Source organism: Lutra lutra, chromosome 10, assembly GCF_902655055.1.
Source record: "Lutra lutra chromosome 10, mLutLut1.2, whole genome shotgun sequence".
NCBI lineage: Eukaryota > Metazoa > Chordata > Mammalia > Carnivora > Mustelidae > Lutra > Lutra lutra.
In genome coordinates this window covers 86,657,355-86,680,162 of record NC_062287.1, presented here as the reverse complement: position 1 = coordinate 86,680,162, position 22,808 = coordinate 86,657,355, and the positions used below count along the sequence as shown (strand labels likewise).

Genomic DNA, 22,808 nt, shown 5'->3' with positions numbered 1-22,808 from the left:
TCAATGTGCTTATGTAACTAAGTAAATATATGGCCTGAACTTGTGGCAAAAGAAGTAAAACCAGGACTATGAGCTAAAGCTCATATCCACCCAAGTACTTACCAGCTTCAGCTACCTGGTCTTCAGCTGTAGGTGCTGAAGCTGACTCCTCTTCTTCACACAGCCCATTCTGGTGGTTGTGGGTGCTGTCAAAGTAGTTTGACTGGAAAACACGCTCAACAATTTCCTTTAGAGCTTTATCTAGAAATTGAATATGAATTATAATGTTAGACCATCTCAGAATGCCTGACTTGAATAAGATTCAACACGCTACAAAATACTGCTCCAAGAAAAAAAACTTGTCAACCCTTACTGAAACATACATATAAAAAACATTAAAATCCACCAAAAACAGAAACGATGGAATGATAGAGAACAAAAAGAACCTATTAGTATTAAACTTTACACACTTAAAGGAAGTTAGTTCAAAACAAAAAGCTGACATTTATTCATTCATTTAGTATATATTTAACGCCTACCTATATGTTGGGCAATGAATGCGGTAGGCAATGGGGCTACAACAAGATTTGTAAAAGATACAGTATCTGCCCTCAGTTTATAGTCTAATAGAAAAGAATTATCAGATACAAAAACAGTAAAATCACATCTGTGAAAAGTACTACACAAAGGTAGAATGGATTGGACCTAGGCAGGAAGAAACTTGAGAGGCTTTCCTCGTTAAGTGCTTCAAGAGCACAGATCTGGAAGATGAGTAGTAGAAAGAAGAAAAGTGCTTCAAAGCAGAGACAAAAGCATTTAAAAAGCCCTATATGAAGAGAAAGGGTGCCAAATACAAGAAAATGAAAGCATGTGCTGTGGCTTGAGCCATAGGGAGCAAGAAAAAACATAAAGAAAAGACAAGTCTGGTAAGGCCAGAACATGCAAGATCTTTAAGTTAAAAACAACTGTATGTAAAATATAAGAAAGCCATTAAAAGAATTTAAAGAAGGATGGGGTGGGTGGATTAAGTTAAGAGACTGCATTAGACAAGAGACAGGCAGAAAAGTGGAAGGAAGAGAAAAAGTAGATAGATTCAAAACATATTTAAAAGGGAAAGATGTCAGAATTTGATACACCTGGATATAAGGGGGCAGGGCAGCAGGTGAAGGTATGTGTCAAGAATTAATCTTGGGGCGCCTGGGTGGTTCAGTGGGTTAAAGCCTCTGCCTTCGGCTCAGGTCATGATCTCAGGGTCCTGGGATTGAGCCCCGCATCAGGGTCTCTGCTTAGCAGAGAGCCTGCTTCCCCCTCCCTCTCTGCCTGCCTCTCTGCCTACTTGTGATCTCTGTCAAATAAACAAATAAAATCTTAAAAAAAAAAAAAGAATTAATCTCAACTTCCTGGCCTTATATAGTACATGCAGAATGTACCTATGTATGTAGAATGTATCTATTCCCTAATAGGTCACTTTACAGATAAATAAAACTTCAAAGACATTATCACAATATAGTTAATCCTGTTAACAATAAAACTAACAAGTTTTTGAATGAACATTCACATCTCCCTTCCTCTGCATCAGAGCCTCCTAAGAATTACTTGTTTTAAAAAACTTGTGAAAACTAAATGCACATAAAAACACCAATTTGAGGGGCGCCTGGGTGGCTCAGTGGGTTAAGCCGCTGCCTTCAGCTCAGGTCGTGATCTCGGGGTCCTGGGATCGAGTCCCGCATCGGGCTCTCTGCTCAGCAAGAAGCCTGCTTCCCTCTCTCTCTCTGCCTGCCTCTCCGTCTACTTGTGATCTCTCTCTGTCAAATAAATAAATAAAATATTTTAAAAAAAGAAAAAAAACAAACACCAATTTGAGTTCATTAGTAACTTTTCATTAGCAATAAAGATGATACATTCTTAAGATAAACAAGACTAGGTAGAAAATAACACCAAAGAAAGATATAAGCTAGACATTTAACCCTCTTTACTCCTCAGTAACGTTCATGAAAATTTGATCAGGCTTGACCTAAAACTACTTTTTAAGCTAACAAGTTTATACACACATGTAGATTTCTTTCCATTCGAACTTCAAATGATAAATTCAGTACATATTTGATGCAGATCTAAAATTAAGAAGCAAATATGATTTTTTTAATGAAGAAATATAGTAAATAATGCAAGTTAACAAACCAAGAAAATTATTTCTTACATGAAAAGATACAAAAAGGTTGGTTCCCATATCTGATTTACGTATTTCCTTAAAGAAAATACACTCCAAATTACATCATACGGTTTGCCAAAGCTTTTTATCCAATTTTCCACCAAACAGCTAAAAATAAGGTATAAACACAGATACATTCATCTTAATATGTTCAAAATCTACTTCCCTAAATCAACTTAATAAATAGCAAAGATAAGAACCTATTCCCTTATTTACTAAGGAAATAAACCTAAAATTCCTAATTTACTGAGGTAGTGAAACTTTTTTTTTTCCCTAAAGATTTTATTTATTTATTTGACAGAGATCACAAGCAGGCAGAGAGGCAGGCTGGGGGGGATGGAGGGAAGCAGGCTCCCTGCTGAGCGGAGATGAGGGGCTCGATTCCAGGACCCTGAGATCATGACCTGAGCCTAAGGCAGAGGCTTAACCCAGTGAGTCACCCAGGCACTCCTGTAGTGAAACTTAAATGTCCCTTTATTTTCTTTAAAATGAATATGCACCGTTCATTTGAGATTAAGGTTTAAAAAAAAATGCAAAGAAAATAACATCCTCAAATTACCAGAAGTCTAAAAAATAACTAAGCAAAAATGAAAGCAAGGATCATGAGTAAAATGTATGAGGTATAGAAAATATTCTTCATAAAATTTCACCAATAAGGAAAAAAACCAGTCCCTATCTAATACCAACAACTCTGAAAAGTTTATTTGGTGTTAATCTGTCCAACTTCAAGCAGAGTAAGTTACACACAAAACCATGGTAAGTTAGGATTCCCATCTCTACCGATTTATGATTGGTGTTTGTGACTTATACACACACATACACAGCACAAAGGAAAAAAAAAAGGAAACAAACCAATAAACCGAAAATAAACAGCAGATGAATGTTATTTACACAGTTCTGAAATTTCTTCAATTAACATTACTTTTAAACAGAAAACTAATATTTAAAGATGTTTAGTTACAAAATAAAAAATTATGGTAATACTCACAGGTTGTTCCACATACAGATTTTTCCTTTCCTTCCAGCAAGTCCCATAGGTGAATGGAAGCATGTTCATACTGCTCATTCAACCTTATAATAATAATAGTAATTTAAAAATTAATTAATCACATTTTAGTTGTCAAGTCAACATTTAGAAGTTTCTACTATCAAATAACTATACCTTAAGCTCATGTCCCGTTCAGGGTCTGCTAATTTGTAGAATTCATCCAACAATGACAATTCCTCTTCAGACAATATTGGCACTCCATTCAAACCTTGCTTCAGGTCAGTTCTCACCTCATCATCTCCCAATTTGTCCAAAACATACTGGAGCTCAAGTACAGTTTTTAAACGTTTTTGTTCTGCTTCTTCTCTCATAAGCTGCTCCCGACGCGCTGTCTTCTTTATTGTTTTCTGAATCTGCATTAAAAGTGTAAGCATAAGACACTGAAATTAATTTCACAAAATTCCTAATACAGTTCAACCAATTTCAGGTCCAATAAAAATAAGACCTACTCATTGAGTATGTAACCCTGACACACAAAATGATGATTCCCAAATTACAAGTGAGAATATTTAATACATTATCTGTTTTAAACAGTTGTTAGAAATTTAGAACACATCCTCCCCTCCCTATAATTATTATACTACTGAAATGTTACCAGTAAAGGATGTATTTGGGATTTGCTTCAAAATAACCTAGCTGATAGTGAACAAGGGAGTAGTTGTGGGTATGTATGAAATAGGACTGCCATGAGATGAAAATCATAGAAGCTGAGTGTGGATATATAGGGGTGTTCATTATATCCCTTTCTTTAGTTTTGCCATTTTTCATAATAAAAAGCATAAAAACTAAAATTTCTAATTAAGCCCTGAGTCAATTAATAAAGAAACCCAAACATAGCAATAATAAAAAATCTTACCTATATCCATCTCTTCTATGGAAAAATGGTCCAAATTTTTTCATTTTTCATTTTTTCATTTTCGACTCACAGGGATGACTGGGTTGTGGGATGCCACAACCCACCATTGCCTTCCTCATCCCCAACTATCCACATTAGTATTGTATTATCCCAACATATTGAAAATTGTGACTATGGGCGCCTGGGTGGCTCAGTGGGTTAAGCCTCTGCCTTCGGCTCAGGTCATGATCTCAGGGTCCTGGGATCGAGCCCCACATCGGGGTCTCTGCTTAGCAGAGAGCCTGCTTCCCCCTCCCTCTCTGCCTGCCTCTCTACCTACTTGTGATCTCTGTCAAATAAATAAATAAAATCTTAAAAAACAAATAAAATAAAATAAATAAAAATATTTTTTAAAAAAATAGTGTCTGTGGAGTACCTGGCTGGCTCAGTCAGTAAAGCATGCAACTCTTGATCTCCAACGTCATGAGTTCAAGCCCCATGTTGGATATGGAACTTACTTAAAAACAGTAACAAATTAACAAAAGAAAAAGAAACTTGTCTTTATGAATAAGGGTATGCTGGCAGACAAAAAGAGGGTGGCAGAAAAACAGAGATATATACTAAGTACACATATTTTTTCCCCCACTATTCTTTTCCTTCTGCTAGTCTTTTATTTTCCTGGGAAGATAAAGGGAGACCCAGTAGGTTTCTTTTTTTCTCATGCATAGTGCCAACCTGGGGTCAAAGGTCAGACTTTTTAAAAAAAAAAAGGTCACTCTTTTGAGTCCTAAAAAGTATTTTACTTCCTACCTTTCCCCCTTTCTCAAGCCTCACTAGGATAAACTGAGAGAGAAAACCAAATAAAAGCATACGAAATGAATAGCAAAGGGAGATATGGAAAGAGAGACCTAGGAGAACAATGCAGTCTACAATAAGACCAATTTAGGATGGCAGCAGAGAGGGTAGCAGATTAAATGATATTTAGCAGTAAGTAGCATGTGAACATAAAGATGAAATCTAAGCTAGGGCAGTACAGAAAGCTTTCAAGGAGAAAGTGACATCTACTCCTAAGATAGATAAGCCTTCCATCTTACTGGGGAGCAGAGGTTGGGTGTGTTTGTGTGTGTGCAATTTTAGGACAGAGAGGCAGCTAGTAGCCAGGGGCCGGAAATACAGGAGGAGGGGCAGGAATGTGAAATAAGGCAAGAAAGCAAAGAATGCCACTTTGGATAAAGTGAGTTCAAGTAAAGAATATGAAAACTGAAAAAGGTAGGCTGGAGCAACATGATTTTTTTTTTTTTTTTTTTAATTTGAGAGAGCGAGTGAGTGAGAGAGCATGAGCGGGGGGGGGGGGGGGCAGGCTCCCTGCAGAGCCAGGAACTGGACTTGGGATTCGATCCCAGGACTCTGGGATCACCAAGCCAAAGGCAGATGCTTAAACAACAGAGCCATCCAGGCGCCCCAAGAACTCTTGAATGCAAAACAAAAAAGGTGTTTAACTGTGGGAAGGTGCAATAAAGGATCAGAGTTCAATAAAGACTGCAAATGAATTTAAAAGCCTGGTGAAAAAATTTCCTGCAAACATCAGTGTTAAATCAAAAGCAAAGAAGAATGCAAGTATTTTCACTTATACAGTGTTAGTAGCCTGAGAAATTGACTGTATTATTAAACTGTATAGCAATCCTACTTCTATGATCCATGTTTTTTTTTAAAGAAATCAGAAAAACAAATTGGCCAGGATTCATCAAGCCTAAGGGTCTGACCTAGGTGAAGTGGAACAATTCCCTATTTTGGTGTAAATTAAGCTTCCTTTATTCCATTTGGAGGGATATCTTTAATATTTTCCACATTTAATCAAATTTAATAAGTAATAATGATTTTAAGTGCCTGAAATATATTAGCCGTAAGTCAAATGCTGTTCCAAGCACAACTCTGTGATGAGGCAGGGGCCATTATTATCACCACTTTACAGATCAGAAAACTGAAGTAGTGTGACAGCCTCTCCCTGCTTCTCTTCTGATACTCCTGGTCCTATTTCTCTGGAAAACCCTGAATGTTATAGGGACAGACAAGTAACTAAAAATTAACAGTAACTCAGAGTCCTACAACTACTAAGCAAAAGTGGCAGAATCAGGATTCAAAACAGACTGGTTCCAGAATCAGAATTTTTAATCTCTGTACTGCAATGTCTCTCCTCACATAACAAATTGTTTTGTTTATTCATTTTACAAAATCAGAGGCAACTTTGTATTTAATGCTGTTAACCCCTCTCCAAATAAGCTAACACCAATTCAGGATAGGAATTTTCTGGTCTCAACTTTCAACAAATTATTTGACTTTGCTTGTATATAATTTTTGTCCTGTTCCCAAAGACTTCTATCACATCCAAAGATGTTGGGAAAAACACACCACTTTGGTGGAACACAAATTGATACAAGAGGAATGTATCCCAGTCTGCCACATTCCTTAAGATCCCTAATGGAGACAGTGATTACCAAATATAAAAACAAGACTCTATTTTCTGATAGTTAACAGATTGTAAGATGGTCATTAGGCATCAAGGAATATATGAAAAATAAATGTTCATACATACAAGGAATATACAGAAAATAAATGCAAGTGTGTATATAAATAAGCTAATTTTTTTTAACAATGAAATCTTTTGGGTAACTACTATATTAAATTTGTCATATCTGAAACCTTGGTTCTCAGGCATCTTTCAGGTGTTACATTAAACTTTACAGAACTGGAAAGCATCTTAGGTATAACTGAATACAATCCTCTCAGCTTGCAGAGAGCTTATCAACAGTAATACAAGGACTAAAACCCAAAGAAACAAAAAAATGTTCTGCCTTACTTTTAATATTTCATAAACATATATATAGTCTTTTACTTACATCTTGACTTAATGCCATGAAACTCCTCTGTAATTCTTTTGCAAATTCCAAGTTATTTGTGACTTCCTGGTACTTAGATACGGCATCCTAAAATAACAAAGACAAAACCCAATTTTACTAAAACACAAAGAAATACAAATTAATTTTCTTATTAAAAATAGCAAACATACAATCCTTAATAAAATGTAGCATCTTTACCAGCTGATCTTGATTAAGCCTTTCCCCTTTGTTCATTCGTTCCTGGTAATCATCAAGCTTGCCCTATGTTAAAAGAAAAAAAAAAAATTATGCCCCATATTAAAGTACATACCAGCCTAACCATGCTGAAATACAAACCCATATCATCCTCTAAGTTTGTCTCAAATCTTGCCCTAAAGATGCTTTTTAGTTAATTTCAGGGTGGGTTTTTTTTTAAGATTTCATTTATTTATTTGACAGAGAGGGAGATCACAAGTAGGCAGAGAGGCAAGCAGAGAGAAGGGGAAACAGGCTTCCCGCTGAGCAGAGAGTCCAATACAGGGCTCGATCCCAGGAACCTGAGATCGTGACCTGAGCCGAAGGCAGAGGCTTAACCCACTGAGCTACTCAGGCACCCCTAGTTAATTTCAGTGTAAGTGCATAAAGTAAGTTATTTAATAAACAATAAGCTAAAAAAATGAACGTAGGTACTCCAGCCTACTGAATGATACCAAATTTTGTACTATAAGCCAATGATATGACACAGCAATGCTTATTCTTTAGGTTTCTCAAAAAAAGATATGCATCAGATGGCCTGCATAAATGGTTCCTACCCACATGAGGGAGGGATACAATTTGGTTACAATCCTACTTATACAGGAGCATACATAGACATTTTATAGTGTTGAATTCTTGTCTCTCTCTTTCCCCTTGAAAAGAATTCATGTGACTTAAAAAAAAAAAAGAAATCCTGTGACTAAGTCATAGAAAAAGAGTGTACTTTTCCTGATTAGACCCAAGTACTTACTATCTTTGATGTGCTTCATCCATTCCTTTTGAGTAACATGATACTTCAGTTATTCCATCCCCTTTGGATAGTGTGCCAGTCAAAGACTTTGCTTTATTTTCTCACAAACGGAATTAAATGTGTGAAAGTAGGAACAGAAAATTAACCTCTGGTTTAAGTCATCTTTATTTTCACTAAAATGAAAACTGTGGCAGTTTCCCAGACTACTACTATTTGATAAGACCCCAAAGAAAAGATATCCAGGTAATGCAAAAGTCAAGAATTAAGTTATTGTTTTAAAGGTCAGGAGAGGGAGTAAACAGAAACCTAAATTAAGGGGGAGAAATTTTTTAAGGGGGGGAGGGAAAGAAGAAGAGAGAGGGAAAATCTTAAGCAGACTCCCCACCCAGCGCTACACCTGACATTGGGGCTCAATCTCACAACCCTGAGATTATTACTTGAGCTGAAATCAAGAGTTGGACACTTAACTAAGCAACCCAGAGACCCCAAGGGGGAAAAATATTTTTAATTAATAAAATCACAATAAATTATGAACATATATTGTTCCTTACCCTTAGCAAAAATAAAACCATGAAACAAAATACAAAATCTAATAAAATGCATTCAGGGTCAAATAAATTTAAAAACAATACTAATTAGTTTTAGGTCAAATGATCCATTTTCCTTATACCAGAAACAGTCAACTTGCATAACCATTCCACCCTAAATTAAAAAGCCTAACAGGATGCCTGGATGGCTCACAGTTGGTTAAGCATCTGCCACTGGCTCAGATCATGAGACCAAGGTCCTGGTATCACGCCCTGCCCCTCTCCTGCTTATTCTCGCTCTCTCTCAAATAAATAAATAAAACCTCCAAAAAAAAAAAAAAAAGTGTAACAATGCCTTAGTTATCTTGGAGGTAAATAAAACCAAGATAAACATTAAAACATTAAAGGCTGTTGAAAGTATCCAATTGTATTCTTAGGTGGATTATTTCACAAAATAACCTTCAGCTGGAAAGGCATAAAATTTGTCTAAGGTTGACTGCTGAAAAATGACAGCAGGCCTAATTCCAGGTACAAAAGATATGCTCAACTGCCTTTGAACACTCTTTGAGGATGAATAAAGACAGTTCACTTCTTTTTTAAAAGAGTAGGCTACTTTTCTTTTAAAAGAAATAACAAACCAAACAAAATTTACTTTTAATGGTGATGACTTAGGGTATAATAATATTTTATTATAGTAAGGATTCCTGTTTAGAAATATGTAGATAATAGAAGATATAAGAACGGAAAGAGAGCCCGAAATGTAATGCTACTACAGTAAAAATTCTGAATTAACTATTAGGCAAAAGAAAAACTGCTATTAATTTATACCTGGCATTTATTATCCTCCCTTTTTATACATTTTTCAAAGAAGCTGTTGCTAAATCTAAAGTAATAGAGTTGAGTATACTATATACCCCTCATAAGGTACAGTTTTACATACCTGGCTTAGCTTTATCATTTAATGTCTTAAGAACTTAAAACATATATGCCAATTAAAATGGATGTCAAATCAAATCCTAAAACATGTACATATATAAATATATATGACAAGTTTTTTTACTGTTAAGAATGGTACCTGAGTGGTAGAATTATAGGTGGAACTTGTTTCCCTTGATTTGTTTTGTACACTTAAGATAATTTGCGATGAACAGTTTGTATAATAAAAAATTGAAATTTCACACTATAGAAGATAGTTAGAATGACAGATTTCAGAATACTGCCAGGACTTTAACTATAATAATCCTTGAATAGGAATCTATACCGCCCTATACCAAGACAAGATATCCTAAAGCAGAAAAACCCCCAATTTTCTACACAGTAACAAATTTAGTATTCATCCATCCCAAATTTCTATGGCAGATTACATTTTCCAAAGACGGCTACATTTGCAGTTCTATGTACTCTTCTACCATGTGACCTTGACACTGCCCCATGCAGAACTAGTCCAATTCCCCTGTAATTGTATTCAGTGGGCTTCTACCAACAGACCACATGGAAGCAATCCTGTAAACTTCCAAGGCTATATCATAAAAGCAATGTTATCTCTGTTCTGTTTGCTAGTCACTAAAAACACTCGTGTTTGGAGCCCCAAGATATCCTGTAAGAAGTCCAGTAACCCTGAGGTTGCCATGCTATGAGGAAGCCAAGCCAATGAAGAGGCCTTATATAAGATTAGCAATACTAGTATTAGAATCATTCTAACCCAGGGATCAGACATGTGAGTGAACAAGCCTTAGTCTTCCTGCCTGGGGCCCCAGGAATCACAGAGCAGAGATACCAACTCCACTGTGTGCCTGTCTGAATCCGAGAGGCAGTCTCTGTGCATCAGAAAATGGAGTAAGTTTTGGAGTAATCTATAACACAGGAGTAACTGGAAAAATGGTGAAAGGGAACTCAAAAGAAAGGGAAAGCAGCTGCTACGTGAAACTCAGCTTCACAGTACTTATCGTCATTGAATACCATCACCAAAAACTATGCAAAGACTTTGCAGCCAAAACAAAGATTTTTTTCATTAAAAATCATACATCTATTTCTTCTGCTTTTTATACTGCTATAACAGGTTTCAAATATTTCAATCTATAATAATTTAAGAGCCATGATTTTTAAAGGGAGGGCTGCCACTGACACAAATGACAGTTTACTGTAACAGAAGAAACATGTTAAAAAATCATGATATAATTGAACAATCTCAAGGCTCTTTAACAGGGGATTTTCAAAAGCTGACCACACTTCCTTATACCTGGTGAGGTGAATTAAGGCAGCTTTAGTGATGCAATCAAAAAATGTCATTAATTACATGAATGGAAACTATGGGTCTTATCTAAAACATTTTTCTAACCATAATAAAACAAAAGTTTCATTAAAGCTTCACATTTGTTCCTCTACAGCCATTAACACTTGCTATACTACTGTTATAAATACCCTATCCCCTTATCCTGGCCCAATCTTCAAAAAAGCAAGATGCTAAGTCTGGTCAAAGTTCCTAATAAATAGCCCTCATTTGAGGAAACTCAAACTTACTAATAAGACTGCAGGGACAATTAAAAAACTGTTCTATATTAAAGGACACTAGTTTTTGTTTTTATCAGTATAATACAGGATCTCCTGGCTGCTTGGGTATGTAAGTCTTTTATCACCATGGAATTTGAACTAATAAGGGGGGACCTCTGTTGCCCATTACATATAACTAGATCTGTACATAGCAGAGACCCTGTGTTGATCTACAAGCCAGTGATTTCCAAAGTGTGGTCTCCAAACCAGCAATACATCTGCATCCTTTAGGAACTTGTTATAAATGTAAATTCTCAAGGTGCCTGGATGGCCTGGCTCAGTTGGTGGAGATGCGACTCTGGATCTTAGGGTTGTGAGTTCAAACCCCATTGGGGATAGAGATCACTTAAAAAAAAATTAAGTCTTAAAAAGAAAAAAAATGTAAGTTCTCAGGCACCACCCCAGATGCATCTGGGGATGGGACCCCATAATCTGTGTTTTATCAAGCCCTCTGGATGATTCTAACATGTGCTTAAGTTTAAGAAACAGTCACCTTGATCAAATACATTGTAATTCCCTTGTAATAATCCAGTAGAAGACAGAAATAAATTATTCTGAATCAAACATCTAATACAAATTGTGACCATAAAAATCATTATATGGCAGCCTCAATTTGGTTACTTAAAGGTTTAGCTTTAAACAAATTCAGAAAATTTGTTGAATGGTGGTTTTCTAAACCAGTTTATGAATCTGTTTAACCTAGCCATTTACATAAGACCCATTTATGATCTGAACACTGAAGAGTTACCATCTTCCATTCACGGTACTTTTATTAAACCGTGCACTGTCCAGAAGTTCAGAGTGCTTTATAATTAAACTTACTGATGAGTGCCAAATTTCACACTAGCAACAGAAAGCCTCTTAGGACAATCAATTGGTCTAATTTTCTGCCTTTCAAAATGAGGGTGGCTTGCAATCCCAGCTCACTCCTAAACAGCTTTCAGAGATTTAAAAAAAAAAAAAAAAAAAAAGACATGGTATCTGCTCTAGTCCCAAGAGCCGATAACTCAAAGACGAATGGCACTATCATCACTGGCTTCGTTCCTATTGTCACATCCCATTCAAATGGCTTAAAGTCCAAGTAGAAAAACTCTTCATTTGGGGTTAAATTTGCAGTATGAACTGTATCAATAAGCAAATAACTTGCTTTTCACAATGACTGATCCAACATTAACTCCAATGAATGTAAAGGGGCAAGTACAGGAGCAAAGGGCTCCAGATAGCTCCAAACAGAGCTTTTTTCTTCCCTAAGCTAGAACATGGCTACCTAACACCTAGAACTAACAAACTGGTCAATTACTCATAGCATCCACATAAAATGAATATTAAGTATTTTTTCTGGAAAATAGAGCTGTTTTCCTAGCATTAAAAGATATCTTCATCAGAAGTCTATCACAATACTGGTAGCAAAAACCTGACCTCTTAAATTCTATCTTGAAATACCTATCTTGAAATTCAATTTAGGGTTCCTTTTCAAACTAATGAACATTCTGAGAGTATTAAACATTCATTTATAGCACCACATATGAGCAAGATAAAATACAGCCATTTCACAGATTATCCAGTCTTTAAAGGGGAACCATAGGATAGAGATGTGACTATACCCCATAAATGTCAAAAGGCAATATGTGGGGGCACCTAGGTGGCTTAGTCAGTTGGGTGCCTACTTTCAGCTCAGGTCATGATCCCCGGGTCCTAGGATCAAGCCCCACATCAAGCTCCCTGCTGGGTGTGGAGTCTGCCTCTCCTTCTCCCTCTGCCCCTCCAGCTGCTTATTTGTGTACGCTCCAAAAAAAAAGAAAAAAAAGAGAAAAGAAAAAAAAAAACACCATGGTCCTAAGAAATAATTACTCCAAGAAGTGCTGACCAGTCCCACCCTATCTCCTGTTTGTTGCTTTTAATAGTTGACAGTATTCACTATGCGACAGACATTCAAATTTAAAGTATCAGGCAGCTAACCCTATCAGCAAGGGATATTACCAATCATATTTCACATAACTAGAACCTGAAAGACAGGGCAGTTAATAACTTGCCTAAGGTCATCCATCTCAGAAAAATCATTTGTGCCTCATTATGTTCCTCCTTTATGTCACTCTGGATTCTAGCCATTGCTACATCTCATTTTTGCCCTGCTGTTTTCCTCCCTTCCTTTCTCCAGAGTACTATTATACTATTGAATCACAATACAACTAGATCTTCTGTTCTTCCCTAAGATTTTTTTCATGACCACAAAAGTTACTTTACTGAAATAGTTTTTTAAAAATTTCAGGACAGTGCTATGTGGGTGCCAGAAGATAAATATCCAAAATAGCTATCCTGAACTTTCCTTCCTTCCTCTTCTATCCAACAAATTCTATAAATGAAGAAAACATTTTAAAATCACATAATTAGAAAGAAAGAAAAGACTCCAAAAAAACCAAAAATTCTTTAACTAGACAATTATAAATAGTCACACAAGAAAGATTAGAAGGGGACAACATCTGAAAACAAACTAGCTTGGCTATCCAGGAAACTATGTAACCTCGGTTCTCAAAGCAATCTCCAAACTTAAACAGAAAAGTTAAAAACGAAGCCTAAAATAACAAAAATAGTAAGAGCACCTATCTATAAATTATTTTGTGTCTCCAGGCCAAATAAATCCCTTCTACAGTATTGAAAACCTACAGAAAGACAAATGCAAAACCAAAAGACAAGGATTTCTTTTCTTCTCACTTTCTTCTTTTTTTTTTTTAAAGATTTTATTTATTTATTTGACAGAGAGAAATCACAAGTAGGCAGAGAGGCAGGCAGAGAGAGAGGAGGAAGCAGGCTCCCTGCTAAGCAGAAAGCCCGATGTGGGGCTCGAACCCAGGACCTGGGATCATGACCTGAGCCGAAGGCAGCGGCTTAACCCTCTGAGCCACCCAGGCGCCCCTTCTCACTTTCTAGAATCATCAGTGGCGTTTCTATATCCTATTTCAAGCCTCCAATCCCTACATTCCCTGTTCTTCACCTAGAAATAACAATTCTGACTTTGCCCACGTAATGGTGGGCAGCTGAGTGCCTCCTGCTCACCCTCCACCAATTCAACCGACAATTAGTTACTAGTAAAATTCACAGGAAACAGAAAGAGATTAAGAAACAAGTTTCCAACTGTAAAAAGAAGGGTAGAGAGAACATATACTACAATCCATAGGTGATCCGTAACAGCTCTTCAAATGCTGGAAGTCTTCTCATGTAGCAGAAGTCTGAGCTGTTCCAGAAATACGGGAAGGGTGGGTTGAGAGGTGACTCTAACATCAAGACCTTAAAGTGTTGTCCAAAAATGAAACAGACTGAGAAATGAGCATTTTTACCAGGCCCTACAAGACTGATTAACACCGAAACTGAGTACTTGTCAAGAATTCAGGATTTCTTCAACACTAAGAGTAAGAGAATGCTAAACTAGATGTTATCTAAGATCCCACTGTAAGACAGTTTTTCAAGCAAATAAGTAACCAGGAGTTTAATTTGGTAAGACTTTCAGTCCGACTGAAAAGGAAAAAAAAGGTAAAAAGTAGTCCTATAAAAATCCTTATTCCTTGTCCATGGCTGTAATTATGCAGTTAAGTCTGAATGAATGGAAGCAGTTGACCCTAGTATAATATTGAAGAGTTCCAGCATCACCTACTTTGAATTATATTCTTAAGAAGTCTAAAGCTTGTGCATATGAAAAACAAATGATTATTGATAATCTTAATATCTTTTGAATTATTAGTTGTTTTAACCAAACTACTCATTAGGATGAGTCAGTACAAATGAATGATTTTATACACACTGCTGAGAGTTATATAAAAAGATGGGAACTGTAATTCATTTAAAATGGAGACCATGGGGCGCCTGGGTGGCTCAGTGGGTTAAGCCTCTGCCTTCAGCTCAGGTCATGATCCGGGGGTCCTGGGATTGAGCCTCACATCGGGCTCTCTGCTCAGTGGGGAGCCTGCTTCCTCCTCTCTTCTCTCTCTGCCTGCCTCTCTGCCTACTTGTGATCTCTCTCTGTCAAATAAATAAATAAAATCTTTAAAAATAATAATAATAAAATAAAATAAAATGGAGACCATAAGGGTTTTTTTCAATGACTTAAGAGTGTATTTCAGTTACTTCTATGTCTAGATTAACAATATTAAGGGAAATGCAATGAAATTTCTAAAAATTTACAATGGTTCAAATACCAAGATTCATCTATGTCCTCCTTCCTAAGACTATTTACAAATCATGCTTATAGTACCAAGATTTTAAAATGTGCTGTAACTGCCTACCCATCTATACTACTGACTTAAAAAATGAATCAAAAGAGAAGAAATTTCTTCAGGAAAAAATCCGTTTCAATAAAACACTGCAGTAAATAACTCTGTACAAAAAACATTTTCTCCCTCATGGATTAATCCATCTGAACAGGATTTTGTTGATGAAGCTACAAATATTTCTATATAATGAGTTAGTCAAACTAACAAGTATTTATTTAGCATTTCCCATGCATAAGGCACACTGTAGTATCAATCATAGTCTCTTCCCCAGAGGAGCTTAACCACCGATTCAGAAAAACACAAAAGGTAAGAACATAAGACAATATCAAAATGTCAAGGAAGTATACAGATACAGACAGTACAGGACATTAAAGGAAACAGACTACTTTAGCTGAACATGGCCAAGAAGCATACCTTTCCTTTTCCTAAGGAAATATGAATTCTGAACTCTGCCCTATAGTCTCTTTCATGTATGTTTTTACACTCATACTCTATCCAACAAAAGCACCAGTGTAGATAGTGCGAGAAATAAAGAACAGAAGCCAAGCAATTTACAATTCCAACTTTGGCTGTCTCTTCTGCTACTCCTCTCATCCTTCTCTAGTGCTACATACAATTCATTGCCCCCAGAAAAAGGGACCTATTATTAAAAGATATGCAGAAGCTTGAAATATAAGAATTAAGATGGAAAGGATGACACACCTCCTACTTCCTTCCACTGGTAATGCTTTTCCCAAATTATCTGGTCTACAATCATATCAAGCCTGAGTCCAGAGGGGCAAATGCGGGTTCTGGGCTTAACTATGCATAGACACTTCAGAATTTAGACTTTAAAAATTCATTCCATTACAACAATACAGATGTTCCAATGATACCTGATACAATGGGACTTTACCTATACCATTTATCTGAACAGCCTACAAACACAAATTTAACAAGGTATTAATAAAGGTTTAACAATGAAGATATAAAAAAGCTTTGTCCTTTTGCTTTCACAGCTTTTTAAAACAGAGGAACTCTAATTAAGATTTAATGTAAAAAGCCTCACTTGGTTCTAAAGGATCAGCCTAAATATGAAAAATTACTTATGTTGCAGAGCATTACAAATTCTAATTACCCTCATAATACAAGAGACCTTGGAATTCACTCATTCCAAAGTGGGTCATTTTACCTGAGCTTCTCAATTTACATTTCTGTAAAATGAATTCGACCAAATCCTAAAATTACTTTAAGGAGTTATATCTTTAAAGATGAAACAGTACTAATCTTCCTAAATGTAAACTAACTATTAAATACATCAAATGACAAATTGTATGTTTAATCTCTAAGTCACACAAAATGTTTTTGGACAGAAATATTTGCCACATGGGAATTATCTAGAGTAAAATAACATGCTCAGTTTAAACCAATTCATCCTCATTACAATACTTGGAATTCTACTCATGCAAGAAAAAGATACCTGTATTATCACATGAGGAAATTAACATCTTTTCCTTTTTAAATTCAAATTTTAAATACTTCTCTCTCTCTCTCCCTCTCTCTCTCACACACACTCACACACACACACACACAAAACACACCCACGAAGGCAGAGAGAAACAAATAAAGGATTACAAATGCTTTTTTTCCCCCTGTTAACAAGGTGAATGCAAAACAAAGTAATCTTGCCCTCTGCATTGCAGAGAAATACTTCATGCAACCAATGGGAGAAGCGAATACATCAGAGATTTTTAACTCTGTCAAGAAAAACTTTAGATGTTAGCCCCAAGAAAGATTTTACTTACAAAATAGTTAAGAATGTTTTATTTCAAAAAACTTAACAGAAATTCTGTACAACAGCTGCACTGAATATTCTAAGTAGAGGCACACTGCAGTGCTCTGCAAAGAAATGTTTTCTCTAACAATGACAGCATCCTTTTTCAGTATATTTACTGAAAAGATATAAAGAGCAAAAGGACTTTAGGGAGTAGTATGTAAAACAGTAAGTACACTTTGGCTATCACTTATGGTCACATATTGGTTACAAAGCTGTCAAGCTGTCTTGCAATAGACAAGACATGTCTTGTCCCTTAACTTGGTTAAGGGACGCCTGGGTGGCTCAGTTGGTTAAGCAGCTGCTTTCGGCTCAGGTCATGATCCCAGCGTCCTGGGATTGAGTCCCACATCGGGCTCCTTGCTCATCAGGGAGCCTGCTTCTCCCTCTGCCTCTGCCTGCCATTCTGTCTGCCTGTGCTTGCTCTCTCTCCCTCTCTCTGACAAATAAATAAATAAAATCTTTAAAAAAAAAAAAAAAAAAAGAACACTTGGTTAATCTCTCACCTACTAAAATTACTAGTGTCTAAACCTTTTATATTTCCAAAAAGCATAAAATTTTAAAATGTCATCTATCAACACATCCTTTATTCTACATTAAACTGATTGCATCTTACCATATAAATGAGCTCTCTGTTCAATTAAAATTAAGGCTTGGTTTCAAAGTACCATCTTGCATAGCCTAGAACCCAATTCTATACCAACAAACTGACTAGGCAATCAGTCAATTGATTATTACTTATAAAAGTTCAAAGATCTGTGAATGAAGTTTTGCACTTCATTCTTTTGATTACAGCTCCATTTCTTCTCTTTGCTAAATACACACATAGTCTCTATAAGCCCAAATTTCAAAAACTACCAGGCCATTTAGTTGCATTACATAAAAGGATCATATTTCATTAATGTTAAGCATGCATTCTCACTGAACAGATGCTTAGCTTTCCTCTCACAGCTCAACTTACTAGAAAATTAATGAATAACTCTATATTTTATATGAAATACAATAATATTATTGCAATTCTCCAACTCTTAAAGTAAGTAACACTACATATCTGGTATTAATTTTGGTCAGGATACTTGATTTTAGAATCCATTAAAAAAAGAGATTCTGTCCAGAAGACTTATGAATAAGTCAAGCCTGAAATACAGCTCAAATATAAGTTGCTATGTGGACTGAAATAAAAGGAAATCCAGGTATAAATATCATCTTACTTTACTGCACAAGGATTTCCACAAAGGTTCAAAACTGATTTGTAAAGTAAATCCTATTTTAGGTGTTTTAGAAATGCTCACTCACTGCCGAGAAATCACAGTTAAATCCTTTCATACAGGGGCGCCTGGGTGGCTCAGTGGGTTAAGCCGCTGCCTTCGGCTCAGGTCATGATCTCAGGGTCCTGGGATGGAGCCCCGTATCGGGCTCTCTGCTCAGCAGGGAGCCTGCTTCCCTCTCTCTCTCTCTCTCTCTCTCTCTCTGCCTGCCTCTCTGTCTACTTGTGATCTCTCTCTGTCAAATAAATAAATAAAATCTTTAAAAAAAATTTAAAAAAAAATCCTTTCATACAGTAAATCCTCTAGATATAGAACACAATTTAAATTAGAAACTGAATGTCTAGAGAAAAATCCAAATGCTTTGAGTTTCTCAAAAAGTAAAACTTAATTTCAATAGTAATTAAGTCACAACATCAGTACTGCCAAGACTTAACTATTTAACAAGTAGGTAGCTCATTCTGTGAGTTATTAAGAAAACCTCAGGTAACTGTAATTTGATCCAAAACACTGAGAAGATGGGGGGGGGGGGAGACATGAAATACTTTTTGTTACTTTGTGTAGTCCTTCCCCCTCCCCCTCATACAAGGAATTTTTCCAGTACTTACTAGCCTAGTCTATTATCTCTGTAATAATAGTTACATTACTTTCACCTGTATAAAGGGGGGCTGGGGGGCGGGTGTTAGGCTATATATATATATATATATATATATAATATAAATCTACCCACATGAGTGACCTGTCACTGTCAGGTCCTCATAGAGCTTATAAACTGAACTCCCATAGGCATCTGGAGCACTAGACTCAGTCACCTCACAACTAAATTGGCTGTTAATCCAGTGCCTGCCTTTACACTAAGAACTTTGAAAAATTATTTTTGAGTCATTAAAATATATGTATCTATATTCAAATGTCTATATTTACAGTATTACATCATTACTATTTACCTTTTGATTCCTATCCTAAAAGAAAACAGGCATTTCCTAAGAATTTTGGAAATTAAGCCACTCAGGTATCAACCAAATTGACAGGATTGTTTATTGCAGTAAGATGTTTTAAAAAGATACCTAAGTCTCAAGTTCAAATAGAGTAGCAAAAACTAAATCAGAGGGCATACTCAGAAGATACTAGCCTTGGGCAGGCTAATTCCATTACATATTTAAATGTAGCTACTTTACAAGTAAAATACTTTTTGTTTTATTGCTATTGATAAATCTAGTATCTTTCATTTATAATAAACCACACTGTTTATCAAAATAAAATATCACCAATAAGGTAGGCATTTACAAGCAGTGCATCTCTTGATTTCAAATAAAATCTAAGAAATTCAAGTAAATTCCCAGTAAGAAAAATGAGACAGATTAGTATCAAATCTAAAAATGTTTAAAAACTCCCAAGAGATAGAAAATAAGTCCTAGAACAAGCAATTAAAATAATTATGGCTTACACCATTTTCTTCAAGTTATTTGTTATGGCCCAAATTTTAGCTAAATAAGTCTCAGCATCTTAAGTAACACTGTTAGGTAGGTGGCTAAATAAACATTTTTAAATGACTTCGTCAAAATTCAAAATGTTATAATAAATATGTTTTACTAGAAGCAAACAAGCAGAAGTTATCCAAGCAAAGTTCTTATTTTTAAGGTAAAAGGCAAAAAGTTTGCAGAACAGTCACAGATGTAATTACCCTGTTTTTTGTTCTACTGATTTGCTTCTTCCTTTCCACCTCGTCTTACTGAAGGTTGAATTATTCACTCTACCGAGACCCTTTCTCTATATACATACACACCCACACATACACACACACGTGTCGCTCTCAACAGAGTTGGTACACTGTCCTGCACTGAGAGCATAAAACAAAAGACCTACTTGAAGATCAACCTAGAATGCCAACTTGAATCAAAAAAATTGTGGGTGTGGCTCGACTGTTTTTTGGGGGGGGGGGGACGACGAAGGCCAGCCGGGGCGGCTGCCTGGTCTCTGCCCTCCCCCTCTGCTTTCGCTTTGTGCTCACAATGCAGCTCCTGTAAAGCGCTTCCCTCTCCTCGCAGCCGCCGCCATGTTAGACGCTCTCTCCATGTGCCCAGAGACCTGGCGATCCCCTCGGTCTAACCCGGACCCACGCCCCCCAACGAATCTCAATCGTGGCAGTCTCCCTCCCATCCCTCTTTACAGTCCCGGTGGGGCAAAGAGCCGCTGCAGAAAATCTTCCCGGGGTCAAGTTGAGCGTGAGGCTCGGGGGGGGCACCTAGACAATTGAAACAAAGAAGGAAACGTGGGGGCGCCCATCAGACGGGGGCGGGGGGTGGGCAGCAAATCGAAGCCCCACTCCAAAGGGGCCTGACAGAGAACCAATTCTAGAAGAAGGTCCTAAACACACTTCCCCCTCCCGAGAGGAGAAGAGACACTGAACAGGCCTCGGGTATACGGTAACGGAGCGGACCAGCCCCACCGCGACACAACGTAGGCCGCCCCAACTCCACGAGGCGGTCGGTTGAGCCCTCAGTCCCCTCACCGGGACCCCTTCATTTCTCCCCGCTGGCCCTCTGTCAAAGAAATCGGGCCTCGATGAGAGAGAGGGGCATCACTCAGTTCAGCCTGGCGACAGGACAGCCCCCCGCCCTCACGCATCCCACTCCCAAAGGCCAAAAAGCCTGGCCCACCGCCGAAGGAGAGTAATAAAGCGGCCCGGGCGGCGGGGGCGGGGGGGGGGGAGCGCCGCGTCCGGGTCAGGTGACAAGCACCTCCCCTAGGAGCCCGTTTTCTGGGCTCAAGCTCCGTTGACTGAGCAGGCCGGGCGTTGGGGGTGGGGGTGAGTGGAGGGGATGTGCCAGGGAGGGCAGAAGGCAGGCCCCGGCAGTCAGGGTCGGAGCATCCAACCCTCCCGTCCCCGCCAACTCCTGGCACCTTTTTCTTCTCCAGGTTCCGAAGTTTCTTGTCGATCACCCCGAGGATCTGCTTCATGGCCTCGGTCTGGACAGCACCGGTGCCGGTTGCGGGGTGCTGGGAAGCCGGCGCAGCTGCCCCGGCCCCCGCCTCAGTCCCGGAGGAACCCGACGGGGGTGGCGGTCCGGACGACTTGCTGCCGCTTCCGCTGTGGCTGGTGGCCGAGGGCATCTTTAGACCGTGAGAGGAGAGAAGAAAAAGCGGGAGGAAGGAGGACAAGAGCGGCGAGTCAGGCGGCGGACGGGGCGAGACGCGGGACAAAACGCGCAGCCGGCGGGAGCCTGCGCGAGCGGGTGGGGGTGGGGATGGGGCCGGCGCGCGCCGCGAGGGCAGGAAGAGACCGAGGACGCGCGCGCGACCCGCCAGCGGGGCGCCCGGCCCGGCCTCGCGCCGCCCCCCGCCCCGCCCCTCCCCCGCGCGGGCCGCCGACTCGGCCTACCCGCCCCGGGGTACCGAGGCTCGCGCCGGGGGCGGGGCCTCGCAGCGCCAGCCGCCAACGGCCAGTGCAACGGTCCCCGCCGGGGAGGCCCGGCACTCGTCACCTGGCGGGGAAGGGAGGGAGGAGAGGTCGGGGCTAAAAGGCGGAGAAGGGTGGAGAAGGGCACTGGTAATAACCGGGGTGGGGGGGTTGGGGTTGGGGGTAGGGGAGACTTGGGGAGCAAGCCCCTCGAGAAGGTCCAGCCGATCCGGAGGTAAAGGACACTCAGGGCAGCGGCCCTCTTCCCGGTCAGCGCCTCGGTCTGGGTGGCGCTCACCGTGCGCGCGCGGAGGCCGCTGGAGATCCCGAGTGGGCGGCTGAGGGGGCAAGGGTGGCTGTGCGTTCCGGGCAGTGTCGTGCGCTCCGTGGGCGCAGGCCGCTTCGCCCTATCCCCGCAGCACCGAGAGCCGCTGCTAGTGAGGCGGAGAGCGGAGAGCGGGAGGGACTTTGCCAGCCGGCCCTCTGGGGCGGAGGGGGCGGGAGAAGCTGCGGGAGGGGGCCTTCGCGGCCGCTCGGGCTGCCCAGCGCGAACGCCTGCGGGGAAGGGCCCACCGGGCCCCCTACCGCGGGGCTCTAGCTTATGTCGTTGGAGGGCGGCCGCTAAGCGTAGGTCTGGACGGCCCCGGCGGTGCTGCAGGAGCGGCGCCTTGAGTTGAGAGCGAAATCGAGGCTAGGGTCCTTCAGGCAAAGTCGCTTGACATCCAAACGGGGACAATAGGTGTCAAGCAGCTGGATCGGAGCTGGAGTCTGCCCTGTAAAGAGCCCTGGCGGGGCGGGGGGAAGGGGGGGCAAAGGTTTCTGCAAGTAAGGGGTGCGTGGGGTGGGTGGTGCAATCCCAGCTTCTAGAATTCCTTCTGTGTGTAGAGCAAGCAAACTCTCACATCCCAAAAGGTCTTTTGAAAAAAGACAGTTCGCTGCTTTCCCCACAAAACAATCACCGGGTAGGTAACCTAGGAGTCCTCTGTAGAACGCGCTGGAAATGAGCAAGATGGGTGGCTTATTAAAAATCTTAAA

General features: G+C 39.4%; 1 protein-coding gene across 1 annotated transcript in view; it reads right to left on the bottom strand.

The window, feature by feature from the left end:
* CAPRIN1 (cell cycle associated protein 1) overlaps positions 1-22,269 on the bottom strand; it is a 38,637-nt gene extending 16,368 nt beyond the window's left edge. Inside the window, exons 1-7 of the mRNA XM_047691606.1 lie at positions 22,072-22,269; positions 21,278-21,487; positions 7,167-7,229; positions 6,969-7,055; positions 3,351-3,589; positions 3,177-3,259; positions 103-240 (exon numbers count right to left, since the gene is read on the bottom strand). Coding sequence (XP_047547562.1) covers positions 103-240; positions 3,177-3,259; positions 3,351-3,589; positions 6,969-7,055; positions 7,167-7,229; positions 21,278-21,487 — 820 coding nt within the window. The 5' untranslated portion in view covers positions 22,072-22,269. The remainder of the gene's footprint in view (positions 1-102; positions 241-3,176; positions 3,260-3,350; positions 3,590-6,968; positions 7,056-7,166; positions 7,230-21,277; positions 21,488-22,071) is intronic.
* Between the last annotated feature and the right edge of the window lie 539 nt (positions 22,270-22,808).